The sequence below is a fragment of the Cajanus cajan genome, chromosome 5 (assembly GCF_000230855.2).
Source record: "Cajanus cajan strain Asha chromosome 5, NIPB_CcT2T_4, whole genome shotgun sequence".
Lineage (NCBI taxonomy): Eukaryota > Viridiplantae > Streptophyta > Magnoliopsida > Fabales > Fabaceae > Cajanus > Cajanus cajan.
Genome location: NC_138521.1, coordinates 66,964,358 through 66,977,677, shown reverse-complemented (window position 1 = coordinate 66,977,677; position 13,320 = coordinate 66,964,358). Strand labels below are relative to the sequence as shown.

Genomic DNA, 13,320 nt, shown 5'->3' with positions numbered 1-13,320 from the left:
AGTTCTTTTAAGTAAATATTCGTTGTGAAATGAAACAAATCTTAAGCAGATACTTGGAGTTGGGGATTAAACGTATCACATGCGTTGTGACTAAATCAGGATAAATGAACTCTACACGACCCTCTAATTTTCTATTATGTTGTTGCATTCAAAAATTATTATTTTGTTTGTGTTCAAACTATACACTCTCATGGATCCGGTCCAAAACTTGCTTCTTTTTTTGGGTCCAGCAAAAATTTTCTCTCGAACCTGTACATATTGGGTGTGAAAATGCTGTGTTCCATAACAAAACATAATCAACCAATAAATGCCTCTCCCCTCTCTGGTATTTTTGCCACAAATTCTGATTTTTTATTTTCTCATCGGTGTTTAAAAATCTTATATCAGACACAGGGAAGGAAATAGTTAAATTTATATTTAAAATCATAAGGTGGTGTTTGGTATCATGGATATTTTAAGATTCTTATGGAAGATTCGACCGAGTCTTTGTTGATTTGATGAACTTGGACGAACATGATCAACCTGAATAAAGTAAGAGGGAGGGGGCTTAAACTTCCGCATTTATACCACCAGGTAACGATTAATATGGAATAAGACTTCTCATATTATCGATTTTATATCTTATGTATCAGTTGTATATAAGTAAAGAAACATTGAATATATTTTTTTAAGTATTTTTTATAGCCACTTTCTAATGTATTTCTAATTATTTTATAAAAATAAGTATGAAATGATAATACATATCTTTATTTTGCTAATATAATACATATCTTTATGGTAAAAAATTTTTTTTTATTTCATTAGTATATGCACCAGATGTATAATAGAATACTTCTATTTTTTTTACAACATATTCTTATTAATCTTCTGGTTTATTAGATGAAAAAACATTGATTTTTTTTTTTTAGTTTTAACATATCAGATATGCTTTTTCTTCTTCTTTTTTGAAATTTTTTTTAATAAAAGATTAAGAAAATAAAAAAATATTGTCAGTTATATGTTTTTATAAACTTATAATTATATTAATCGGTCGTTAGTCTGATTGAAAAATGAATTCATATTTTTCAAGTAAATTTTCAAATCAAATTCAAGAAGTCAAGTTTCAAATTTAGATATTATGAATAGAAAAAGACACTAAATATTTCTTTATCTATCACGGTGAAATAAAAATTATAATTTTTTTTATGAAGAATTAAATTAATCACATGATTTGATACTTCATAAGTTTGTCAACCTGAAAAAGAAATCAACGATAAAATTAGTGCCTTTCATTTATTGATGCCTTGATGGTCTTGCTTAACTGTGATGTGTCATGTGTACTTGACAATAGGCATGGCAATCTAGGCATGGCAATCTAACTCGTCTCTGTGGGTACCTGCTCGAATCCGCCTTAATTTAGATGGAGAAAACCTGTGTTTATCGGGTTCAGGTTCGGGTTCGGATTTTTCCCGATTGATAAAATCGGGAGCGGGAGTGAGGGCGGAGATGTTAATACCCACCCCGCCCCTGCCCCACCCCCACCCCCATACCCACCTCCGCCCCGTTTAATAATATAATTAAAAATTATTTATATATATATATATAAATCAAAATTATAAATATTTATATGAAAATTTATATTATTTTACTTTTTTTTTTTATTTTTTTAAATTGTTCATATTTATTTAAAAGAAAAAAAGAAGAAAAAAAATAGGAGCGGGGGCGAGGCGGGGAAACCCGAACCCCGCCGGGAGCGGGGATGGGGACCTAGATTTTATCTCCAGTAGGTATCAGGGGTGGGGATGGGGCCGGTTTAAATTTGCGGGGGCGGGAGCGGGGAACGTAAAATCCGCCCGCCCCGCCCCGTTGCCATGCCTACTTGACAATGTTCGACAGATTTGATCTTGATAGAATTGATTGTTCGATTCTCTTTTTAAGGAAATCGCATAACAGGAATGTAGGACGTTTATCGGCAATAAAGTTAGAATAGAACAACTAAACAATAATTCTTGAATCACACTCGCAACAATATGAAGCTTCATATAGAACATTTTACGGTTAACCCTAAACCTAGACCATGGACGAATCCAAAAAGTAATTAGTGGAGAGATTAAAACTATACAAGTCAACATTTTAAATGAAAATTTGTTAATTTAAATATTAAATAATTATATATTTATAAAGTTTAATGTTATTTGTACGTCAAATTTTATTCTATGATTACGTTATTCTGTTTTCACAGAAGAAAAAAAAGTATAAGATAATTTTATATATGATCATTGTTAAAAACTAGAACAGAAAACTTTAATAAAAAAGTAAAGTTTCTGTTTTGATGCTTCAAAGAAAGAGGAAGAAAAGTGGTCACATTATTTCATTACTCTTTCACTCTATTAACTAAAATTACATTACACCAATATAGGTCAAGGAGGTGTGACCTAACCATATAGCCAAGCAACAAAAAAATCCCTTGAAATAAGGATTAACACTTAATTCACCTAACCACATCACTAGCAATTAAGATAATAAAAAAATGAAACAAACATAAATATTTAATATTTTCTTAAAGTATCTAGAAAAATCTCAACTTCTAACAATCATTAACAATCGATTTATATTTTGTTGTAAATAAATTGTTTAAATTAAATGACTGTGGTAAGGTTTGATGATGGTTGCAATTTTAGACTCAACACATAGGGTGTGGTAGATTATTTAATTAAGATGATTGAAATGAAGTTTAGGTATGGTTGCAAATAATCCCATTCAATGGAGCTAATCCCAAAGTATAGTCGAATACTTAAAGCAAATATAATATTTAAGTTACCTCAAACTTATTGATCAATTGACTTATTAGACCAACTATTATAACTAACTTATTTTATTTCATTGCACAACTACCATGAGATCAACAGAGCCCAAGTCGGGACCAAAAAGTTTTTAGATATTTTTTATAAAGTTTGATAGGCATCACTCTCCTTCACACATTAAAAAGATATAATATATATCACATTCTTTTAAAAGGTCAAAATTGCTCTAAGACAATTAGAAAGCATTTTCCATAAATAAATGTGATGATCTCTTGATCACGCTACGTCTCACATAATTTCGACGAGTTTTTTTTTTTTTAACATGAGCAAAAACATAGAATTTAGTTGATTTTTTTATAAAAGGATTTACATTTTAGTTTGTCTAGTTTTTTATTTGGGTAGATAGTTTGACATGGTTTGATTTAACTATTTTTAAAATATTAAATTAAATTAACTTAGTTGAATATAATTAAACAATTCAATTGAATGAATATCCCTAATTCTATCAACGTTGTTTAAGGTTTTTGTTAAACTTTTTGACATGTGAAATCATTTATCTAAATTGTGTTTGGCAACTTTGTCCTCCCATGATTAAGTTGATTTATTAAAAAAGGAAATAGCTTAAAGGTTTTATTGTGGAGGTTGAACTAGTGCAAAATTAGCTTTATGGTGGAGAATGGAGTCAAAAGTGGCGCTTCAAAGTGACACCCCCGACAAATATAGATCTCAATCCTTTACCTCATTTGTAAAGATTCCAACACCATTCTTAGATGAATCACTCTCTCTTAAATTGAGCTGAGACACCGTCTCTATCATCTCTCTATTGCTCACCAAAAGTATAACATGCAAATCAACCAAATACATTATAAAGACTTCAGTCACACACCTCTCAATCATCTTTGCACCACTAATAGGGGTGTGCAAAAAATCCAAATTGATCCGAACTGATTCATAACCGATCCGATTCATATTGAAAAAAATTCGAACCGAACCACTTTTTAAAACCGGTTCAGTTATCCGATCCATTTTTACAAAATAAATCAGTTCGGTTCGGTTTGATTTTCTAAAAAAACGATCCATATATGAGTAAAAAAAGTGAATAACTGCACCGCATCGAACCGATCCAATTTCATAAAAACCGATCCATATTTTAAAGAACCAAACCGCTCCACTTTATAAAAAAAATGGATCGGTTAACCGATCCACTTTTATAAAACGGTTCAGTTCGGTTTGGATCGGTTTTTTCAAAAAAAACCGATCCATGAACACCCCTAACCACCAATCTATAACAAACAGATTCACTCATTCAATTTACTTATTTATTTTTCAGTATAACCAAGTTTAATATCTCAAGCAAAGTCCAAAATTGTTTGATTATGTTTTCGTTCCCACATGTATTATGTGGACAATGATGTATACACATTTTAACGAAAATTCAAATTATGATTCATGATAGTACACGATATTAATATGATGTTATATGATAATATCATTATTAATGTTAGTATATTAATTATTCAATTATCGTTAGTATTAAAATTTGTTTTTAATTATTTGTTAATGAAGTGAATGTTTATACACTATATAAGTAAAGAGTGAGTTTTGGGATATATATGACAAATTATATCTTCCTTAATTAATACTTTGTTCTTCTAAATATTATTCGTGAGGTTTTAAAATGTTTTAGTTTTGAATACACGAATTTAGACATCTTATTATGTAAATCTTGGAAAGTAATATTGTAAAAATTTGCTTTATTTTTTATAATATAAATTTTCTAACAATTCACTAATTTTTTTTATTTGTTTAATTTTCTCCACTTATAAGAAGGAACTATGTTACTGACAAGTGAGTAATTGTGATAACGATACATTACCTCAAGTTAATTACTATCAGATTAAGATAATGATGCCTTACTATCAAGGAGCTATTGCTGAAAAGATTGACTGCGCTTATAAAAGATATTAAAGCAAATTATATTATGCATGTCACTGTTTTCAATGACTATTCTTCGATATCTGATTGGTTCTAATTTTTTATATGTCGCTGGACACTAATTACGGAAACTCATTAGCTGTAAATTTACTTAGCTTTTTTAGTTTATATTATTGATGCCTGTTTGTTAATTTTAATATCCGAAAACTAGTTCACGCTAAAATAATATAGTTCATGCAGCTGTGTTGGAGTTTCTTGTTCATCAACTTTATTGATATGAATATTAATCTTTACGAAGAATTTTTTTTAATTATAATTTTTTAATCTTCAAGATTTAATAAATTCAAAATCTTACTTTCACTTAGATCAATGACTTATTAATTGTGCAGAGTTAAGTTGGTTGATCACATTTTGAATCTATAATTTTTTCTCATGGAAATGAATTCCAAAAATAAGATTCAAAATATATTCTAAAAAATATTTTAGTAATTAGTTAAAATTAAATTTTATTAATTCACTTTAAAATATCATTATAAACTATAAAATATCTATTTTAAATTTAATTGTTTCAAAATAAATTCTACTAAAATCTAAAACAAATATACCTCAGTTGGGTTTCGCTGATAGATATTAGTTTGTTCATACTCATATACTTGTATACAGTTTGATTGAAAGAATTTTTATTTTTGATAAGTAAAAATTTATGGGAGATAGTATTGCAATCTAAAGTAGGAAAAAATTTTAGGCTTAAATAATAATTACAGAACTTTGAATGAATAATGATTTGTGGTAAGAAATATTTTTTTTATAGTTTTACTGATAATTATATCTAAGTTTGCTTTATATTTTTATAGATTTATATTGGAAATGTAAAAAAAAAAATTCATAGTGTTTATTGCTTTCTGTAAATCTTTAAATAGAAACAAAGTTGATATTATTATATTTATTTTAAAATTATTTTTCTAGTTTATAACAACATCAATAATTATACTTTCTTATATATAATTTGTTTAAGGTTAAATGATCAAGAGAGGCCTGTTTCTAAAAGAAGTGCAACAATTTAGGATATATGTTGTGTGACCTGTCCAAGAGGTCTAAAACAAATCTGACACTTTTTTAAAATTAATAATAATATTTTTTAATAAAAATCAAAATATTTTAGATATAACCCTTGAAAAAAAAAAGTAATTATATTTGTATTTTTTTTTTAAAGATACACCTTTAAGAGTGAGTTTTGAAAAATATTAAAAGTGACTTTTTAAGTTATAGTCCTTGAAAAAAATTATATAAACATATTAATGTAAAATAATTTTTTTTAAGAGACTCAAAGCAAGGGTCTCATTGACCTTATACTCGGATCAGCCTTGTATGTTTGTTATATATCATGAATCAAATCTCTGTATTATATAGTAATAAATAAATATTTTTATTATATAAATTATATTTTATATTTATGATAAATAATTTTTATCATGATATAGTAAATAAGAGATTAAAAAAATCATTAAAAATACTATGGTTAAACAAATAATTAAAAATATGTTCATTGAAAAATTCTTAAAAGTATTTACTCATTAAATAAAAATATTATAATTTATATATAGAGAAGAATTATGATATGAGTGAGATAATATACACAATGTTTTAGTTTCGAATCCTGTGGCCTTTTGGCCTAAATAAATAAATAAATAATTAAATATTTTTATAAATAAATTATTTTAGCCACGTTTAAGACATTTACGAGCAAAACGTCAACAAGAGTGATGGCTTTATTTTACAAGAAAAATGTTAGTATAATTGACGTTTTTAGTTGAAGGAAAATTTGTTCAACAAATGTCAGGAATCTTGCATTTTCAGTACAATTTTTTGTTACAACTGAAAATGTTAATAATATTGACGTTTTCTGAACAAATTTTCTTTCAACTGAAAACGTCAATTATACTAACGTTTTCCTTGTAAAATAAAGTCATCACTCCTATTGACATTTTGCTTATAAATGTTCACGTGGCCAAAATAATTTAATTCGATAAATTTTTTTTAAATAATTTATTTATGAAAATATTTAAATTTATTTATTTATTCAGGCCAAAAGGCCCGAACGTTGTTGTCCTTATTATATTCTTTTTTACTAATAAAAAAAATTGTGATATTTATGTTGGCATATAACTAGAATTGTTAGATAAAGAGAGATAATCATTTATATTTTGTTTTGATGAATCTAACTTAAAATACAGATTTGATACGTATTCTACGTTTCGTTTACAGAAGGGAATGGAAGGAAAAAAGATAGAAAAAAAAATGTATCAAATAAATTGAATAAATTACATTCACATATTTTGGAAGGATATTTAATGGGAACTCATGTTTAATATTTGACATGTGCGAAACAATAGTCATGATATTGAGAGTGAGATTAGTGCTATCCAACATTAAAAAAAAAAAAAATGTATGAAATAATGAAGTGGTTGTTGTTAACGATGGGTTCCCACTTCCCACTACATGTTAAGGTTGGCGTATCGATTTATCCTTTTGTCCTTACAATTTGTTTTGTTTTGTTAGTTTTCCACGCTGTAAAGGAAACCTGGCCACAGCGCTCAGTACTACCTCTCTGTCTTTCAATTATTACTCACTAGAAACTATAGTACCACGTTGTAGAAACAACACAAGTAACAATTTCCAACTGAAACTCTTAGGGACATAAAGCAAAAGTAGACCTCTGTCTTTACTAGATTTAGGGGCTAATAAATTTTAGTGTGCGGAAAGAGATCACTAAGAAAAGGCAACTGAATAAAGTCACATAATTAAATTATTACGTAACTCTTTTTAAAACATTGATTTTGAAACATAGTATGTCACTTCCAATTCACTTTGGTCTCTTAACATTTTTCTAAAGGGAAAACACACATATACATTTGAATCTTAACAAAATAACAAAAAATAATGTGATGCTGGATCAGTGACGCACCACAAAGCTGAATTATAAATTCATCCTCAGTTACTCAAATCTCACCTTCATAGCTCATACCACTCTTGTGTAATACTATTTCTTTTCCTCCCTCAAACGTTGTTTCATTGGTGTGACAGCAATGGTGGTGAAGAAGCCACGAATTGTGATAATTGGAGCAGGAATGGCAGGCCTTACTGCTGCCAACAAGCTTCACAGTGTGGCTGCCTCAAAAGACTTGTTTGAGGTGTGTGTTGTGGAAGGTGGAAACAGGATTGGTGGAAGAATCAAGACGTCAGAGTTTGGTGGTGACATGATTGAGATGGGTGCTACATGGATCCATGGAATTGAAGGTAGCCCAATTCACAAAATAGCCCAACAAATCCATGCACTTGAGTCTCACAAGCCTTGGGAGTGGATGGATGGGAATGGAAATGAAGCCACCACAATTGCTGAAGATGGCTTTGTGCTAGACCCTTCCTTTCTTCACCCCATCAAGAAGCTTTTCAACAATCTCATTGATCATTTTCAAGGGAACATGTCAACAACAATAACCACCAAAGGTGATTGTGGAAACCTTAGTATTGGCTCTTTTCTTAAACAAGGCCTTGGTGCTTATTGTGGCTCATCAAAAGAGGAAGAGGAGCTCAAAGGGTTTGGAAAATGGAACAAGAAGTTACTCGATGAAGCAATCTTTGCAATGCATGAGAACACACTGAGGACTCATACATCTGCTGCTGACTTGTTCGCTTTGGATTATGGTGCAGAAAGTGAATACCAAGTGTTTCCGGGTGAAGAAATCACAATTGCTAAAGGCTACGTGAGCATAATGGAACATTTAGCATCATTGCTACCACCTGGTTTAGTTCAGTTGGGTAGAAGAGTCACAAGAATTGAATGGCAGCCAGAGGGACACGAGCCTATGAATATGGAAAATGGAACCTGTTCCAGGCCTGTGATGCTACATTTCTGTGATAGCTCTACTATGTCTGCGGATCATGTCATTGTCACAGTTTCACTGGGAGTGTTGAAAGCTGCAATTCGTGGTGATGATTCGGGTATGTTAATGTTCCATCCCCCTTTACCTACTTTCAAGGTTGAGGCTATTTCAAGGCTTGGTTTTGGTGTTGTTAACAAGTTGTTTATGCAATTGAGCCCTCAACATGAAAAAAGAGATGAAATTTCCAAAGGGTTCCCCTTTTTGCATATGGTTTTTCATTCACCTCACTCCGAGTTAGGGCACAAGAAAATACCCTGGTGGATGAAAAAGACAGCATCCCTTTGTCCAATCTACAACCATTCTAGTGTCCTCCTAGGTTGGTTTGCTGGGGAAGAAGCACTGGCACTAGAGTCACTCAAAGATGAAGAGATCATTGAAGGGGTTTCAGACACAATTTCATGCTTCCTATCTCATTCACTTGTGTTTTGCAATGGAAATGTGGACTCTCATAAATATGAGGTGAAATTCAGCAAAGTGTTGAAGAGCCAATGGGGAACAGATCCATTGTTTTTAGGGTCATACAGTCATGTGACAGTTGGATCAAGTGGTGATGATTTTGATACAATGGCTGAGCCATTGCCAAAAAGTGGCAGCAGTAGCCACTCTTGTGCTTCACCACAACTTCAAATTTTGTTTGCAGGGGAAGCAACCCACAGGACCTATTATTCCACAACTCATGGAGCTTACTTTAGTGGTCTTAGGGAAGCCAATAGGCTTCTTCAACATTATTCATTGTGTTAAGATATATAATATAATAACAACTTGTATTTTACCCTTTCATATATGTTATCATTAATTTCTATGATATTATTCTTATTTTTCTCCTTTGGGAAATTAGTTAGTGATTGCCAAAAAATATAATTAGATGAAAAGTGAGATGAGGACATTGAGGTGTAGAGTGAAGCCAAAATATCCCCATATTACTCTTTTCATCTATAGGTTGTAGTTTCTTTTTGTTTGATATCATGTAAAATCATTGAAACAAACTACTAGGTGTCCTTTTACTTGAATTCAGAATCTGATGCTTTAGAAACTACATCCATGATATGATCGTCCCCCAGTGGACAGGATCCGGTAAACCCGGTTCTTTCCAGGTTGAAACAAAATATGGCCTGTCAACTCTGTTTTGAATACAAAGTAATTTTAATACCCTTTCCATTGATATGAAACTGCAAAGAACTCGTTTGTTTGAGTCAGATCAGAGTTTTTACATGGAACAATAATTGAAACTCTTTTATGTTTTAACTTTAGTTCGCCGCAATCGGGAATAAAGCATCGCCCAATGCACTTTTTTATGAGAGTTAAAAAAAAATCATCCTTTCAACCAAACGGCCATCCGTAGGTAAGGTATAATAACACAGCGGACCTACTTTTGAGAAATTGAATAAGAATTAGACCAGAATTCATTATTATTATTACCTAAGTTTATCAAGTAAAATTATACATAAAAGAATTTACTCTTTCTTAAAAAAATTATTAATTATATAAATTATATTGATAATATTTCTTTTTAAAAGAAGTTAACAAAATTTTAACAAAAAATTTTAAAAATAGGTAAAGTGTTATATATTAAATTTTAGTAAATAAAGGGACCATAATTTTTAACATCAAAAATGATAATGTAATATTCATATTTCTCACTAGAAAAAAAAAAGGCGTAATTTACTATAAATATAAATATCATAGAAAATATAATATAATTGATTTTGTTAAATTAGAGCAGTTCCAATTAATCTCTCTCTCTTTTTAGAATTATAATGACCATTTATTCCATCTCAATCATGTCTGCTTTTACTTTTTTTTTTTTTTATGCAATGACTCGCGTATGTTTTCTGTAAGGTTTAACTCACAAGAATTTTCTACAAACATAATCCAACATTGTGCCCTACCAACGTTGGAGCTAGTATTGGATATTTTATGCAAAGCAAATCAACCAAACTCGGTGATACTTGCTTTACTTTGTTTCGAGAGATTGTCGAGAAAAAAAATATTTTGAGTTAGATAAATTAAAGATTGTATTATTTGAATGGATAAAGCTATTTTTCCTAAAAGAAATAAAATTGAATGAATATAAATAAAGAAAAATGAGAATTTTGTTACAATCTATTAATGTTTTGCTTGGAAATTAAAAAAAAAAAAAAAAAAAAAAAAGGGAATGAGATCAAATAGAAAATAATTTTTTAAATGTTTAAATTAAGTGAGGAAAAAGTAGAAGAGGGAAAAAAAAAAAAAAAACTTGTTTTTTTCTTAATTTTTAGTCAGCTGTGGAGACAAAACTTTCTGCATTAGATCCACATACTAATTTTTTTCTCAATTGTTTTTTTTTAATCCAAAGAAAACTTATTTAGAAGAAAGTGTTTTCTATTTTTCCAACTCCTTTCTTACTTTTTGCTAAACATAAACAAACGCTTTTTGGTTTTTTAAACAAGAAGGAAAGGGAAAACAAAAAGATATGCATGCGAAAAGGATACAGGACTGTTAATCAGATTAATTCGGATTTAGATTAATTCAGATTTGGGATAAAATAAAAACCAAACTAATTAATTTTGATTGATTTAGTTTGGATTAGATTTATAAAATATATTCAAATTAAATTAAATCAATTACTAATGAATTGATTTGATTGGTTTGATGGGTTGTTTTAAAAAAAAAGATAGATGTTAATTTATTTTTAAAAAAACAAAAATGCATTATTTCATTCCAAAATTTAAATAAAAACATATATAGTATAGTGTATATAAAGAGAATAATTTCAAGAGCAACTATTTCCCTCCAAAACTTTCCCATGACATATCTTTATTTACAAATTTTATAAAATTAAATTAAATTAAATTTTTATTATTTATGTAATTATATATTATAATAACACATGAATATAAAAAATTATAATGATGTTATAAATATTAATTGCATTAATATATAAGATTTTATAGTATATATTAAAAGAATAACTTTTGGAGCAACTATTTTTCTCTAAAACTTTCTCTTACATATTTCTATATACAGATTTTATAAAATTAATTAAATTTCTATTGTTTATGTAATCATATATTTAGTGACACATTAATATGAAAAAAAACTGTAATGATATGTAAAAATATCATAAAAAATTAATTACATTAATTTTAAATTATTATATTTTTAAATTAAAAGTAAGTATAAAATTCACATGAAAAAATTATTATTATATACTAAAGATTAATCTATGTTAACAATACTCTCTATCTCATATTTTATTATAAATATAATTAAATAATTATAAAAAAAAAATTCCAAATAACTCTATTGAATAAGATACTTTCGTGTGGGTAGAAGTACCGGATTACGAATAAAACTAACAATAAGCAAAAAATATGTTCAAGGAGTAATTACAATAAAATAATAATTAAAATCTTATACCAATTCAACTAATAGAAATAAGTTCTTACTTGAATAATTAACCGGAAACATAAATTCTCAGTTATTGTCATGATATTTTATTCTATCAGAGCACACTTAATATAAGGTCTAAACTTTATATTCAACCTCATCATCTTCATAATGAATTTTATATGAATATATACCAAAAGATAACAAAAAAAAAACAGTAAAAAATATCTCACTTTAATTACCGGTATAAGCTATATTCAAGTCGCCACTAATAATAAATAACAAATATACATTTACATTTAAGATCAATAAATATTAACACACCTTCCAATTATACACATTTAAATATATATCATATTTACTATTTTCTTTCGACCAAGATACCATTATTATGTTTATGAGAATGCAACGAGCACGGATTACTAGTCTATATCATTATTTTTTTTAAAACTATGATTATGCGTCTCCCTACTTCTAGATATATAATCAATTATATCTTCTTCTTTTTTTAATTAAAAAACTTTTATTTTTAATTTCATTTTATTTGTTTCTCTCTCTTTTTTACACACTTCTTCCAACCAGGAAAGTAAGAATGACCATCATTTTGAAATTTGTTCTTTTAATTTGATGAGTAATAATCCAATCATGATTAGACAACTACTTAGTATATACTAAACTATAATTTTCTTTTTTCATCTTCTTTTTCTATGTCTAAAGTTTAGTGGAAGGTGGGCCTTGACTAATTGTTAAAATTGAACTTTATACAACTAAAGGTAATTTTCTTTTTTCAAGTAAGTACAAGAGGTAAAGTTAGATAAGTTGTGGAGGTCACATAATTCTCCAATTGCTTGATTGATTCACCATCAATTTAGCATTTTTTTATATTGCCAAAATATCAAATACGAGTGTCTTTTCTAAAAGAGATATAATATGTAGTTTAATGTTTGCAGAAAAATTAACTTCCTCCATTAAATTTATCTCTATAAGTTTTCTATTATATACAAGGTTAGATCACCTCCATACCTTCAACAACCTGGTTCATCACATTCACATGAAGACCACCATTAAGCTAGTTTCAGTTGCCAATATTTTTTTTTTTAACTTCATTAAAGTTAGGATTTGAGAAGAACCAATGATACAAAGCCTAAACCCATCTGACATATTTCACCCTAAATAAATCACCTAGTGAGAACTTCCGAAGCAGGTGCCTGATTCCAATAACCGCCATTGAAGAGAAGAATACTTTTACTTAAAATTAAATAAATTAAGTTTCGGGTAGCTAACATCTA

The 13,320-nt window shown here is 28.6% G+C and overlaps 1 protein-coding gene across 1 annotated transcript; it reads left to right on the top strand.

The window, feature by feature from the left end:
* Positions 1-7,400: 7,400 nt before the first annotated feature.
* LOC109790464 (putative polyamine oxidase 5) lies at positions 7,401-9,467 on the top strand. The gene has a single exon (XM_029269672.2). It carries the CDS (start codon positions 7,805-7,807, stop codon positions 9,401-9,403), a length of 1,599 nt encoding a protein of 532 aa, XP_029125505.2. The 5' UTR covers positions 7,401-7,804; the 3' UTR covers positions 9,404-9,467.
* Positions 9,468-13,320: the final 3,853 nt, after the last annotated feature.